Here is a 15,228-nt window from a genome sequence, read left to right as displayed (position 1 = left end):
CCCTATAATTTTAAATAGAACCCCATCTCCATGTACTTGCATGCAAGGAATGGTCTTCTTACACCCACCCGACCCTATAAATTTAAACAGTTATAAGAGGAACTCTAAAAAAGAAATAGGAAATATGTGGAAGCTAGAATTACAAAGCTCATAAACTAAAAAGATCACAAGTAACAATAAGCTGTTAACAAAGAATAATTGCATGAACATGACTGATGGAGCCATGCTTCATGATATGTATAGTATATCCATGTTGGTATGTGCATGGTGTGTATTATATGTTTAGATGTGCGATGTGGCATGCTAACTTAAAGATCTAGATGTGCTTCGTATGTGCATGGTGTGTATGATGTGTCTATGTGCTAGGTGGAATGTTAGCTTAAGATTTACATAATCACATGTGGCATGTTAACTTAAGATCTACATATTCACGTCAACAATCCCATGGAACAAAAGCTTGTCCTTGTGATACATGGCCTCCTTGGCCCATGTGGAGAGAGAGAGAGAGAGAGAGAGAGAGAGAGAGAGAGAGAGGTATTAACGTCGGTAGAATGCAACACAAGGGCATATACGAGCAAAGATGGGACTTGAACTCCAGTGGATCATGGGGAGAGAGGGATGTTCTGCTCAAACAAAGTTATTATATTAAATATAAAAAATGATGTGAGATTGAAAGGTGTCTTGGGCGACCACAAAAACCAAGACGCCTTTGAGATTCTGGTCTCAGGAATCCAAAACTTTATTATGGTGGGCTCAAATATAATTGATAATAATATATTTCAAGAAAAACAACTCTGTGCAGGGCGGGCGTCCGTCAGTGTCTGTGTGCGCGCAAGCTCTCGTTGCTGGAAGGAAGCAGAAGCAGGCTTTTCTTGTGTATATTTTGTGAAGAGGTGAATGGGGGGGGCGGAGCGCGTGGTGTGCGTGGCCTCCCTGCAGTTCGCCTGCACCGACGATGTTGAAACCAACGTCCAACATGCGGAAAGGTACCCCTTTATTTCAAAATGTTCAGAGCTAAAATTCTGTTTTTTATTTATTTTTCTTCATTCACAGCAAAATCCAACATCTTTCAATGGTAAATTATAGTGTTTCTTTTACTGTTCCAATTCCTAATCTCCTTCTTGTTGGTGTAGGTTGGTGCGGAAAGCTCATGCTAAGGGCGCGCAAATAGTGTTAATCCAGGCAAGTGCAGCTAATAGCCACAAAAATGCAATTTCTTAAGAGTATACACAAACATTAAACATGTGAAAGAGTAAGGAAATGGACAAGAAGAGGGCAGTTTTCCGCAGGTTGCCCTTACTGGAGAACTCCACCAATAGAAGTTGAGGTGTGGCTTTTTCAGCAGAAAGAGGTGGACAAGTGATGCCCAGTGACCTGCTCTTCATGCACTCAGTTCAAATGAAATATAAAGAGTAGAATTGAAACCTGTGTAGGTTTCTTACTAGCCCTAGCATCCAAGATCAAGAGCTCCTAGTGCAAAGCTGGAGCAATAGCCCTAGATCATAGTAGCTGGCTATAAGTAGTAGTAGACAGTTGTATGTGTTGAAGAATTTGTCCTCCCATATCCACAGGAAAACTGGCCCCATGCCAAACATCTGTCCTTCAAGCTTCCAGTTGCATCCTGCCATGCACCCTAAGCTCAGAACAGTCATCTCAAGCAGGGCTTTGAATACACGCCTCACCCTTGGTTAAGCTTAGAGTGTCTACCAATGTTTTGAGTCAGGGTTGTCAACATGTCTTACCAAGTTGCAGGGTAAAAAATAAGAGCCTACTCTTGTAATATGCGGAAGCTTCGGAGAAGGATCGGTACTTCAAAACTCAGAAACCAGCACTCTTTTCGAGACGGAATCAACGCACAAACTGAAAGGAGATGTGCAGAAAATAGAGAGAGAAGGGGGAGATGGAGAGGACACAGTATTGGGTCCCAATTACCCTCTGTAGGGCCCCCACCACGGATGGTGTATTTGCTTTATTAGAATGATGTAAATCTGAAAACAAATACAGAAAACTTGACCTTTTCTTGGCTGGAAAATCCTGTCCTTGACCTTCAGAAGTCCACCCCTTTGCTTGGCAATCTCCTTGGCTTGACTGGCCCTTGATTGGCTTGAGCACTTGGTGAAAACTGAGATGGATTCATGGATTATGGGCTGGGGGTATTTATACTCCCTCTTGTCTCCAGTCGGCCAGCTTCAGGACAGCCTCACGACTAGATTCTTCTTTTTTTAATAAAGTGTTTTCACACTATGATAAACACTGTCCAGCCTGCGCATATATTCTGGGACAGCATCCTGGCTGCTGGGCACCATGCGCATGGGTGTGGGACTGCCCCCCACACCTGGCCGACTGGCTGGGTAGGGCTTCTGACCCTGTCGGCTGCCTGTCCAGCAGCAGTACAGCTGGCCGACAGCCCCTCCAGTCCATGCCTTGGCTGGTGGGCACAATGTGGGCCCTCCTGGCCCCTTGGGGGTGGTTCTATACCTCCCCCATGCCCACACTAAGAATGCAAATGCAAATCCTCGCACTGGGGTAGCCCTATGGACTGGCCCCATCTCTACATGCAAACCTACATGCCTACAGAGGCCTGGCATCCAGTTGCAAACCAGATACACAGCACATCTGACATCATTCCAGAGGGAGACTCACAGCGCGGACTGGCACTGCTTCATGTGCAGGACAATGCACACCTGACCTTGGACTCATGTGCAGGACGATGCACACCTGATCTCGGACGACTGAGATGGATCCCTGGCTGACTCGTCCCGGACTGGGCTCACATGGGACCAGTTCACCATCCCAGGTCCTGCACCTTCTGTACAGAAATGTCTACGTGGCATCCAAGTGCGGGATGCACGTGACATCCCCTTCTGCTTAACTTGACGGAAGCTGCATAGCCTCCAAATAATCCGTCAATAATGCCGGATAGTCTTCGAAAAATTCTTTGTCGAGCCATACCGCTTCATGAGTTCCTCGGTCCTGAAACTTCGTGAGAAACTGTCGTAGTCTTCGGCCTGAGCCATGCTTGAAACGGTGCAGAAGGATCTGTTCTGGAACCATTACTTCTGCTTCATCAATGATGTCTGGTTCCGCTTCGTCTTTGACCTCTGAAGGGGGTGGACCTGCATATGGCTTTGGTCAATTGACATGAAATACATCGTGCATAGTCCAACTCGGAGGTAGCTTTAACTGCATAGACACCTCATTAATCTTTTTCCGGATGGGGAATGGTCCGAAGCTCCTGAAAGACAACTTTGGGCATCGCTTGCCCACCTGCTTCAATCTTTGCTTCATAATCCTTAGATACACCCAATCTCCTTCCGAAAACTTCATGTCCCTTCGGTCTTTATTGGCCTGTCGAGTGTAGGCCTCTTGCGCTTTAGCCAACCTGTCTTTAACGGACTCTAGGATCTCCTGGTAAGACTCCGTCACTCTGTTCGCCTCCGGTACTGAAGACGAAGTCGTGGTTAACAACGACTGGAAAGGCCTTCCAAACGCTGCCTCATATGGAGTCCTGCCAATAGCTGAAGAAAAAGAGTCATTCAAAACAGCTTGAACTAAAGGCAAAAACGATTCCCACTTACCTTGCTGATCGTGGACATAACACTTCAGCACATCAAAGGCCAACTGGTTGTATATCTCTGTCTGGTCATCAGTCTGTGGGTGGAATGCACTGGAAAAATTCAACTTAGTACCAAAATTATCAAACAATGCCCTCCAAAAATGACTGGTAAACTTGGTATCTCGGTCTGACACTATGGTCCTAGGAATCCCACCAATCGGGTACCAATGCCGAATAAATAGCTGGGCAACATCCTCGGCAGTCACATTGGCCCTGCAAGGAATAAGCATAACAAATTTGTTGAACCTGTCAACAATAGTTAAACACTGTGTATTACGCTTACTCGGACTGGGAGGCAGATTTGTGACAAAGTCCATGGAAATGTCTTGGAAAGGATCCTCAGGAATTGGCAAAGGCTGTAACAACCCTATCTTCTTTCCACGAGGAGCTTTCACCTTTTGACAAATGTCACAGTGTTGTACATATGTAAACACATCACGCCTCATCTTTGGCCAATAGTATTGCCGTTCTAATTTCTCCAGAGTCGAATTCATGCCCCTATGACCACCTGTAATGGCGTCATGGGCATCATGGAGAAGAGCTGCCCGGAATGATTTCATGACACACAGTCGGCCTTTGTAGAAAAGCCAACCATTGCGTATCAGAAAATGGCATGGTCTTGTGGCATCCAATGCCTGTTCCCACTGAGTACCGAATTTCTCGGAATCCGCGTACTTGTGCTTCATGTCTTCTAGTCCTGTACCAACAAGGTCCAGTCTAGTGGTCTGAATCGCAGATACTTGTCCCTTCCTGCTCAGAGCATCGGCCACTGGATTGGCCTTTCCTGGAAGGTACTCAATCATTCCACCGAACTGCTGGAATATCTGACTCCAGCGGTGTTGTCGATCACTTCACTGTGCACTTGGCATCGTCTGAATCCAGCGCAATGCTTGATGGTCAGTGCGAACCTCGAAGTCACGGCCATACAGGAAATGTTTCCAATGTTTCAAGGCCTGTATAACTGCTAGGAGTTCACGATCATAGACTGAGTAGTTCTTTTCGGCTGGCAGTAACTTACGAGACATGTAAGCTACTGGATGACCATTCTGTTGCAATACACCTCCAATTGCGATGTTACTCGCATCGGTGATCACTTGAAACGGTTCGTCCCACGAGGCAAGGGCTAAACAAGGCGCTTCTGACAAAGCCACCTTGAGGTTCTGGAATGCCTCCAACGCTCGTGGAGTCATTCGAATCTTTTGCCTCCTTGTTTTCACTCCCTTTAGCAGATCGGTGAGGTCTGCCGAGAGATCAGAAAACTTGTCAATGTGGGTGGAATATGCCTGGCATATACCCACAAATGATCTAATGTCATAAGCCGTTTGAGGTACTTCCCAGTTAACAATCTCGGCCACTTTAGCCGGATCAAGTCGAATGCCTTCGGCACTAATTATATATCCCAAGTAATGTACCTGGAACAGATAAAATTCTGACTTCTTTTCATTGACATAGAGCTCGTTGCTTTCCAGCAACTTAAGGACTTTCTCCACATCAATGTCATGCTGCTCAACTATAGCTGAAAATATGAGTATGTCGTCCAGAAATATGAACACACTCTCTCCAATCAACTCCTGGAAAATACGCATCATCATGCGGTTAAATGTAACTGGGGCGTTCGTCAAACCAAATGGCATGACCACAAATTCATAGTGGGCCCGTTCTGTACGGAAGGCTGTTTTGGGGATGTCCCCCTCTACAATCCGTACCTGGTGGTACCCACTCTTTAAATCTAATTTAGAGAACACCTTAGCTCCATTCAGCCTCTCGAGAATATAGTCAATTCGAGGCATCGGGAATCTGCTCTTGATAGTCAGCTTGTTGAGTGCACGATAATCGACACACAACCGAGAAGACCCATCTTTCTTCTTGACAAACAAGATCGGTGCTGCAAATGGCGACACGCTGGGGCGGATGAAGCCAGCTTGCAACAATTCTTGGAGTTGGCGGTCCAACTCCGATTCCATTGCCTTAGAAAGGCGATACGGAAACTTGCTCGGGGGTTCCGAGCCTGGGAGGAGGTCAATCTTGTGATCCTCCGGTCTCGACGGGGGAAGCTGGGGAGGGAGACTGTCCCGAAGAAAAATCTTCTGGAACTTTTCATGGAGAACCGAGTACTTCTCGGAAGCACTGGCCACCGTCTGGGCTGTCTGGATGTAAATCATCGCACACTGTGTGCCTTTCCTGACTGCTCGCTTAGCCTGCAAGTGGCTTATGAGCTGAAAGTTTGGAATACCTGGCTCACACTTAATGGTCACCGGGGTGTTTGACACATTCCGATCAATCTGGAACGTGTGCTTGTCCCACTTGACATCAGGAAGAAACTTGTGAAACCACTGGATACCCAAAATTATGTCTGCTCCTACAAGAGGGGCAACCATAAAGTCACGCACAAACTCTATGCCCTGAATGACTAACTTAGCACCTAGAGCTTCATACTTGACGCTCGTTGTCATACCTGTGCTAAAACCCTCAACCTGTTTGTCCACCGGAGTCAGCTCGAAACGGGCACGCCTAGCGGCCTCTTCCGTGATCACATCCTCCGTGCTGCCGCTGTCAAACAAGACAACGACTCTCTGGCCACCTATGTAGCCAAAGGACTTGAGCAATTCGTTGCGCTCATACTCCTGGTCATGGGCGCCCTTTTGCTTATCTTCGAGCTCCCGGCTAATAATTGCTCCAACTGAAGCACCGGGGGTTGAAGAACTAGGGGTAGCCACTGGGGTCTGTGTGGGAGCTGTGCTCACCACGGAAGCTGTGGAGGCGGCGGCGGCCTTTGGAGGCTTCTTCGGACAATCCCGAGAAGTATGTCCTTTTGTGTGACAAAAGTAACATCTACCCTCCTTCCTGTACTGAGAAAGCTCCTCAGCACTCAACTTGCCACCTGTCTTGCCTGCCTCCGCTTTCTGGTCTGGAGTAAGCTTAGACGCATTGTTCGAGTTCTTGGAGTCAGAGGCTCCCGGGCTCTGTCCTGGGGAAGACTCCGTCTGGTTCTGGCTTTTGCCCCCCGAGGCGTTAGCCTTGGGAGAAGCCGGCTGGGAAGTCTTGGGCTTGCCACCATTGTGTTTCATTTCTGCACTCTGCGCAAGCGAGAGTGCGTCCTCAAAGGTGGCTGGCCTAAACATACGCACCTCCCATTGGATTTGCGTGTCTAGGCCATACAAAAACTGCCCTTTCTTGTCCGAATCAAATAAGCCTAATTGTAGACACAAGGTCGAAATTTTATTGGCAAACTGAAGGACTGGTTGCGCATTCTGACGCGCTCCCCTGAACTCGTCTTCGAGTCGCTCAAGGTAGTGGGGCGGTAGAAACCGCTGCTTAAGGTTGCGGACGAACTCGTCCCACACATAAGCTGCCATACCTGCTCTGGTGTGGGCATGAGCCCACTGAGTCCACCAAGGAATGGCCTCACCTTCCAAGTGCCAACTAGCCAAGATCACTTTGTCAGTATCTGTTTTCCTAACTGCGGCAAAGTAAGCTTCAAATTGATGCAACCATGAATAGAGAGTTGTGGGATCGAGTTTACCATTATACTTACTGAAATTCATTTTCTCGGGAAAATGGTTCGAGGGCGCCGCCGGTGTCAATTTGACGTCCAAAGCTCTGAGGTAACGCTCGTGTTCCACGCGTCGCATGGCGTCGTCTTCTCGTTGTCGGATCTCCAATGCACGCATCTGCATCTCAAGCAAGGAGCTTGGCTGCGGCTGTGACCCAGCGAGAGGGTCCCTGTGACGAGGATCTGGTATCTGGGATATGGAAGGAGAGGGAGGAGGAGATGGAAAACGCGACGCTGGAGAGCGAGAACGCTCCTCCAGAGCCAAGATCCGCGCCTTCTGCTCATCCAACTTGGTTGTCTGGTCTGCGATTGCTCGCATCATCTGCTGGAACATGTCTGTGACACTCAAGCCGGGTGCCCTAGCTGGGCTGCCTGGTGCACTCTGGTCCCATGGTTCTGGTTCTCTCTCGTCGCCGAAACTCGCCATAGCAGGAAAATGCAATTCCTTTTCGAAACGCAATCTGACCATCCACTATCTGTGTGGGAGACTTCCGGAGGCTTCCGGAGGCTAAAAACCAACCGTCCTTCGAGGGACAGGAGTCACTCCGAAAGGGGTAGTCCACCCGCGTCTGAAAACCAACCACACGAGCGAAAAAATTTTCTGGTTTTCTTTGCTGAATCTTTGTCCTTGAAGTAGGCTCTGATACCACTGTAATATGCGGAAGCTTCGGAGAAGGATCGGTACTTCAAAACTCAGAAATCAGCACTCTTTTCGAGACGGAATCAACGCACAAACTGAAAGGAGATGTGCAGAAAATAGAGAGAGAAGGGGAAGATGGAGAGGACACAGTATTGGGTCCCAATTACCCTCTGTAGGGCCCCCACCACGGATGGTGTATTTGCTTTATTAGAATGATGTAAATCTGAAAACAAATACAGAAAACTTGACCTTTTCTTGGCTGGAAAATCCTGCCCTTGACCTTCAGAAGTCCACCCCTTTGCTTGGCAATCTCCTTGGCTTGACTGGCCCTTGATTGGCTTGAGCACTTGGTGAAAACTGAGATGGATTCATGGATTATGGGCTGGGGGTATTTATACTCCCTCTTGTCTCCAGTCGGCCAGCTTCAGGACAGCCTCACGACTAGATTCTTCTTTTTTTAATAAAGTGTTTTCACACTATGATAAACACTGTCCAGCCTGCGCATATATTCTGGGACAGCATCCTGGCTGCTGGGCACCATGCGCATGGGTGTGGGACTGCCCCCCACACCTGGCCGACTGGCTGGGTAGGGCTTCTGACCCTGTCGGCTGCCTGTCCAGCAGCAGTACAGCTGGCCGACAGCCCCTCCAGCCCATGCCTTGGCTGGTGGGCACAATGTGGGCCCTCCTGGCCCCTTGGGGGTGGTTCTATACCTCCCCCATGCCCACACTAAGAATGCAAATGCAAATCCTCGCACTGGGGTAGCCCTATGGGCTGGCCCCATCTCTACATGCAAACCTACATGCCTACAGAGGCCTGGCATCCAGTTGCAAACCAGATACACAACACATCTGACATCATTCCAGAGGGAGACTCACAGCGCGGACTGGCGCTGCTTCATGTGCAGGACAATGCACACCTGACCTTGGACTCATGTGCAGGACGATGCACACCTGACCTCGGACGACTGAGATGGATCCCTGGCTGACTCGTCCCGGACTGGGCTCACATGGGACCAGTTCACCATCCCAGGTCCTGCACCTTCTGTACAGAAATGTCTACGTGGCATCCAAGTGCGGGATGCACGTGACAACTCTCATGGTATAAATAGCGAATAAAATTTTCAATGTATATGAAAGTATACAAACCTTTGGGAAATTTTTTGAAATTCCACTCTTATGTGCTGAGTGCCACACACCAGCTGCAATCCCTTGGGTGTTGTCTAAGTAAGGCTTCTTGGTGATGATGGGGCTCTTGTTGTAGAACACTTGTGCCTATGTGCTAGGGTTTTCAGAGATAGAAAAAAGTGCCGTGGAACAACACATGCAAGACACACACGAGTCCTAAACTACTGCATTGTATTATGTGCAAGAAAGAAGTAATATGCTTGAAATTCAAGTACAAAGGATGGCTGAGAGTGAAGACGTCAACTCACAACTCAACATTGCTGAAGATCTTCTTGACTAGCCCATGCTCTAAGAGCACTGCTCTGGCATTGAGCAAATGCAAATGATTATGACAGTTTTCCAATATACGTAAATATATGCATCACTATTGCTGGTGGGCCAGCATATATGGTGTTGGCCTGTTGCCCGACCTTCCACGTCATCACTTCCATGTCATCACTTGCCACGTGGCACTTACATTGCCCGGCTCTTGCGTCAGCTGCTGAAATCAGGCAAAGCTGTCCGGACAATGTGCAGTGTAACCAATTGGAGCCACCTGCTGCCTCTAGTGTGGCTATCAATTGGTGACTGCCTCACCATCCATCTTCCCATTGAACTTGGGAGGCTTCAGCATCTTGAGCATTTGGTTCTGTTTGATCAAAGGGCTGGGACCTGAGCGCAGCATTCCATTGCGGAAACATCGCCTATGGGTGGATAAATAAGCGCCTATGGGCGGTTGTCTACTTACGATGAAATTTGGTAACTATGGGAGGATCTTGGGCCAAAGGCTAGTTGAAAAAAAAAAACATGATGATTGCTGCTATTTAGAATTATCATACCGTGTTGTGCCATGCCTAGTCCTCGTTCCAAATTTTTGTGCTCCTTCAAGGTACAAGAGCGACAATTGTGCCAAGGTTAGACCTAAACGGTGCTGGCCCTCTTTTAAAGGCTTCCATTGTGGTGCTGATAAAATAACAATCTATGACCAAGTCATGTCGCCCCCACAAGCGCTAACTAGTTTCATATCAAGCCCTTGTACGACATGCCTAGCCCAACAGCTAAGGAGTTTGTCTTATCGTATCTACTCTGTGACTTTGGTGATTTGTTTCTCATGTTCTTGCAGAAAGTTTGACAAAAAGCTGTGCGTTTTCAGGAGCTATTTGAAGGCTACTATTTCTGTCAAGCTCAAAGGGGAGATTATTTTGCACGAGCAAAACCACGGGATGGACATCCTACAATCTCAAGGTAAGTGTGTAAGGATGTTTTACTGGTTTTTTTTTTTTTTGTGGGGGTTATTTTGAGGCAGTAGTAGTAGGCGTGTTTTCAAATGGTTCGAGGATTTATGGATCTGGTTTAACTTTGGTCCTAATTGCTTTGTTCTTTTTTGAAGAATTTTCTTCTATCCTTGGTTGGGATTTGTTTTGATTGATACCAACACTGACCTTTTTCTTTTTTGGTCAATTTCTTTTTGAGATAGAATGCAGAAGCTGGCGAAAGAGTTGGATATGGTGATACCAGTGAGCTTTTTTGAAGAAGCAAACAATGCACACTATAATTCTGTCGTAGTAATTGATGCAGATGGGACAGACCTTGGGCTGTACCGTAAATCCCACATACCAGATGGGCCAGGTATGCATGTATTGTTGAAATGGTGTCCTTGCTCTTACTCTCTTCAGTGGTAGGGAAATTTTTAGTTGTCCCCTTTCAATGAATGAGATGAAGTGCCACTTCAACCAATGCTGTTTTGGGTTGTAGGCTATCAGGAAAAGTTCTATTTTAATCCCGGGGACACAGGTTTTAAGGTACATTCTTGATTGTTGTGAAATACTTCTTTCTTTGAGTGTCCCACCACAAGTCTTGGATGCTGTGTTTGTTTCTCAAAAGAAGCCTTCAGTTCTCAATGATATTACTACAAGGTTTCCTTTTTTGCAAGCCAGGTTTTTGGGACCAAATATGCAAAAATTGGTGTAGGTAATTTAATTTGCAGTTCAACTCCTGCTCATTTTAACAATTTCAATGCAATGCATCTTTACCGATAATCTTAGATTCTCATAGATTCCTTCATGTGTGTGTAGCGATTTGTTGGGATCAGTGGTTCCCAGAAGCTGCTAGGGCCATGGCATTGATGGGGGCAGAGATTCTCCTTTATCCAACAGCCATTGGCTCAGAACCACAGGATTCGGGACTTGATTCTTGTGAGCACTGGAAGAGAGTGATGCAAGGTCATGCGGGAGCAAACGTGGTAGGCAAGGGTTTTTCCTTCATTCTATTTCTGATGTGTTGTTATGTTGTTGAGATGTTCATTTTGTGCAAGCTTAACATTTCAGTTCTCTCCTTTTTCGGGGGGTGGGGAGTAGGTACCCTTGGTAGCATCCAACCGCGTTGGCAGAGAAGTCATTGAAACAGAGCACGGCCCAAGTCAAATTACTTTCTATGGCTGCTCTTTTATTGCAGGTGACATATTAAGTCTAGTATCAAAACCAATTATTATGTTTCTGAGGATGTAATGGATGAACATTTCAGGTCTTAACTATTAGTAGAAGATGCACATTCCATGATATGCTTGTGTCATTGTAGGGCCGACGGGAGAATTGGTGGCAACAGCTGATGACAAAAGTGAAGCTGTGTTAGTGGCAAAGTTTGACTTGGACAAGATCAGAGAACAAAGACATAGTTGGGGGGTGTTCAGGGACAGGCGCCCTCATTTGTATACAGTTCTCCTTACTTCCGATGGCAAGCTACCACCCTAAATGTTCGTGCTTGATGCAGATGGTACGAGTGACTGGTCATGGGTCAAACCTGGTAGGCTGGTTGTAGTGGGTTAGTGTGTGTCAATCCTCTTCAAGACATATGCATATGTATGCAAAGTCATTCCTTCTTCGTCAGGCATTTCAAGATGAGGAATGCTTCTTCCCACTTCGATAAAATATAGTTTCATACATATGCCCATGCACACATTTGAAACCGCTAAGAACTATTATAACTTCACAGTGTTTGACATTAACCATTAGATATCATACACACTAGAAGAGTACAAAAGGAGAGAAGATCATATGAACATTTACAGGAACCGATATGAGTTAACTGTGGGTCTACTCATGAGAGCTTGTTAAGTTTCTGAGTATGTAACGCTTGAGGTTTTAATCAGTGAAATTTTCTTGCATGTGCATTCTAGGAATGCATTTTGAATGACACGTTATAATTTTAAAGGCTAGCCTGGCTGCTGCAAGTTTTAGTGGTATGTGCAGGATGCTACGTCTTCCGCGGATTCTAGACATTGATTCTCCTAGATGATCAGAATTCATCTTTCTTCTTCCCTTTTCTACATAGTTTTCTACCATCTTTCTACTTCCCTCTTCTACATTATGCTATGCAAGACAACAGTCCCAGGCTAATGTTAATGCCCAGATTGACATCGAATAACTGTAATAGAGGCTGACAGTTCCCTAACATCCTTGGGTGCCTAGGTGCGAGAATAGTGATAGCCTTTGAGCCTCGTACGTTTGGCAGGGGAACACAGGAGGATAGTGTCACACCCCCGATCTCTCAGCTTAACAACTACTAGATAGATCTCATCCACTCCTAACACCCCTCCCAGAGCTAGCTGATGACATCAGTGTTGAAGAAATAACAAGCTCAAGATGATCAAGGAGATCAAGATGAAGGCCCGTAGCCCTGCAGAGCACCAGATGGATCTTCACAGAGATGCGGGTCCGCGGATTTAGCTCAGCTTTTGAGGACAGATTTGCAGCCAGCCTACTTCGAGCTGGGGACCACCTCAAGCCGGCCCTTAGGCAGTTAGATAAGGTAGCCTCATAGGAGCGTCTTCGGCAGCTCTTGATTTGGAACCCCTTGATCCATTTATCCAGTGGCCATATGTTGGTGGCCCGACCTCATGTATCATGGGAGCATTGAGCATAGGACTTGCTAGGTCCCTTGGAGATTGGCTTGCACACAGACAACTTCCCCCAGAGGCTCAGGAGAGAGGCTTGGCTGGGATCTGGGGTAGAGACAGACTCAATGTCGACATCGACTTTGCTATTCTCCAGGAGTGGCTGGCCCCTATCCTAGATCCGATCCCCCCACAGTGGCTAGGCATGTTCACTAGGCATGATATTCTCTTGGCAGTCCATGGCGTGGACAAGGGTTGTGGTTTGCTCACTTTTTCTATTGGTCCCCACACCAGGAGCAGATCAGAGAGATCAGAGCCCCCTTTGGATGATTTCTGTGGCTGCACCTTATAGAGGGTGAGGGAGATTGGATTTCAAGCACATGAGTGGCACATAGACACCCCGCCGGCCAAGGTGGCCAGGGAGAGACTCTGGCGGATATGGATTTTGGAGAGCCGGCCCCTTGCATGCCTCCATTGGGACCCGGGGGAGTGAACTCGCCATGATCTTGCTGATTGGGAGGAGACTCTGGACACCCCTTTCTTCCCATACATTGCGTGGCTAGGTTGCACATGATTCAGATGCCCGAGGTTGAGGGCACCCCGGCAGCAACAATACACTGGCAGTCACACGGCCTTTCACAGTGTTTTCTCTCAGATTTTGGGAGAGGCTCTTGGACAGTTTCTCGCCTCGAAAGATCATCCATGGTTGCCCATTGGCGATCGACTAGCAACTTGTTTGATGTGCGGCCACTCTCAAGAGTCTCAGTGACATTGTCTTTGGGATTGCCTTGAGGCTTAGCATGTTTGGCAGCGGATTCTCTGTCTCTTCACGATGGACATGATCTGGACGTATCATTTCATGGGGCACTATTGCATGGGCCACATAGAATGAGGTTGCCATGGCTTATGAGGAGGAAGGCGGGGGGACTAGCCCTCCAGGTCTCACATTTGCATTTCGGCAGTACCAGTCGCAGCCGCATCTATTGCTTATTAGACTCCGGGCTCGTGCCAGAGATGGGAGATTTGTAGTAGCATTGCAGCTTGGCACATATAGAGAGCTTGCTACAATGAAGCCATCGAGGGTACCCACGCTCCGCTTGCGGAGTCCATTAGGAGCATTTGGCTTGACATCATTCATACCCTCCACGATGAGTGGGAGAAGTTGCAAGGTGGCTCTGACGGCATGCAGAAGTGGCGGGAGGCTTTCTCGAGGCTTTGGCGGCCTGGTCCTTTTCTCACAGATAGAGTTGGTGAACCCACTTGGCATTTCAAATCACGTGTGTGGTTATCCCCCCCCCCCCCCCCCCCCCCCCCCCCCCCTCCCCCCCCGCTATATGAGATAGCCTTCTTCTCATAGAGCGGCCTTCTTGAGAAGAAGTGCATCTTTCTCCACCTTGGATCTTTTGACCCCCGCCTTGTACATGGAGGCGGGGTTGTATCTAGCCATTCGTGGTTGTATTTAGCCCTTCATGGTTGGTTTTTTGTCAACTTATAGAAGGATCTTTATCTCGAGAAAAAAAAGAAGATCAAGACAAAGCCAACGGATTAAACGGTATCAAAATTGGAGCACTCTAGCATGTTAGTGTGTGTGGGCCTTTAAGACTAAGCTTTTTCCCATTAAAGTGTTTTTAGCAAAGGGCTTTCCGTTGTTTTTAGAATTTTTCTTTTCATAAGTTGTATATAAAAGGCTATTGGCTCTCATAGTAATCAAGTAACGCTTTCAAGCTCCTCGCATCTCTTCCTTTATCATTGTGATACTAGAGCTAGTGGAAATTCTCGGCGCCAAGTTTTTCGGTAGCATCTCAAGAAAAGGGGTGTGGTGTGCTATGGGTTCTCAGACAGTCTTCCCACGGTGCACGACAGAGGAGGCCATAGCACAAGGCCCAAGAAGATATAGGTACGCACAACTGCCATGTCGACACTTAGTGCAGGCTGGCAAGAGCAGTTGGTCTACAGTAGGCTACTCACGTGTCAACATGTAAACAACAATGTCAAAAGTGTAGGCGAGAGGCAAAAATGGACGGGGACCAAGCCAGGGGACTCCTTGTCAGGACAAGGCCCAAGAAGATATAGGTACGCACAACTGCCATGTCGACACTCAGTGCAGGCTGGCAAGAGCAGTTGGTCTACAGTAGGCTACTCACGTGTCAACATGTAAACAACAATGTCAAAAGTGTAGGCGACAGGCAAAAATGGACGGGGACCAAGCCAGGGGACTCCTTGTCAGGAAAATATTCTTGAGCTTAAGCTATGGAGCTATACCCAAGCCCAAGAATACCTAGCAAAGAAAGCTACTTAAAACTAACAACTCTCCTCAACTCCCAAAGCGAAGCGCGACAAGAAAAGGACCTATGTTTGGAG

At 47.4% G+C, this 15,228-nt stretch overlaps 1 protein-coding gene across 1 annotated transcript; it reads left to right on the top strand.

Annotated features, from left to right (window-relative positions):
* The first annotated feature begins 719 nt into the window (after window positions 1-719).
* On the top strand, window positions 720-12,142 carry LOC147632286 (N-carbamoylputrescine amidase-like). The gene is made up of 9 exons (XM_086807095.1): window positions 720-986; window positions 1,134-1,182; window positions 10,129-10,220; window positions 10,453-10,604; window positions 10,731-10,777; window positions 10,913-10,946; window positions 11,051-11,217; window positions 11,333-11,429; window positions 11,553-12,142. The coding sequence occupies exons 1-9, from the start codon at window positions 898-900 to the stop codon at window positions 11,723-11,725; spliced, it is 900 nt and encodes a 299-aa protein (XP_086663221.1). The 5' UTR covers window positions 720-897; the 3' UTR covers window positions 11,726-12,142.
* Window positions 12,143-15,228: the final 3,086 nt, after the last annotated feature.

The sequence above is a fragment of the Cibotium barometz genome, chromosome 13, assembly GCF_041138505.1.
Source record: "Cibotium barometz isolate CiBa-2024 chromosome 13, ASM4113850v1, whole genome shotgun sequence".
Classification (NCBI taxonomy): Eukaryota; Viridiplantae; Streptophyta; class Polypodiopsida; order Cyatheales; family Cibotiaceae; genus Cibotium; species Cibotium barometz.
Note: the sequence above shows the minus strand (reverse complement) of the source record. Positions and strands in the feature narration are given on the sequence as shown.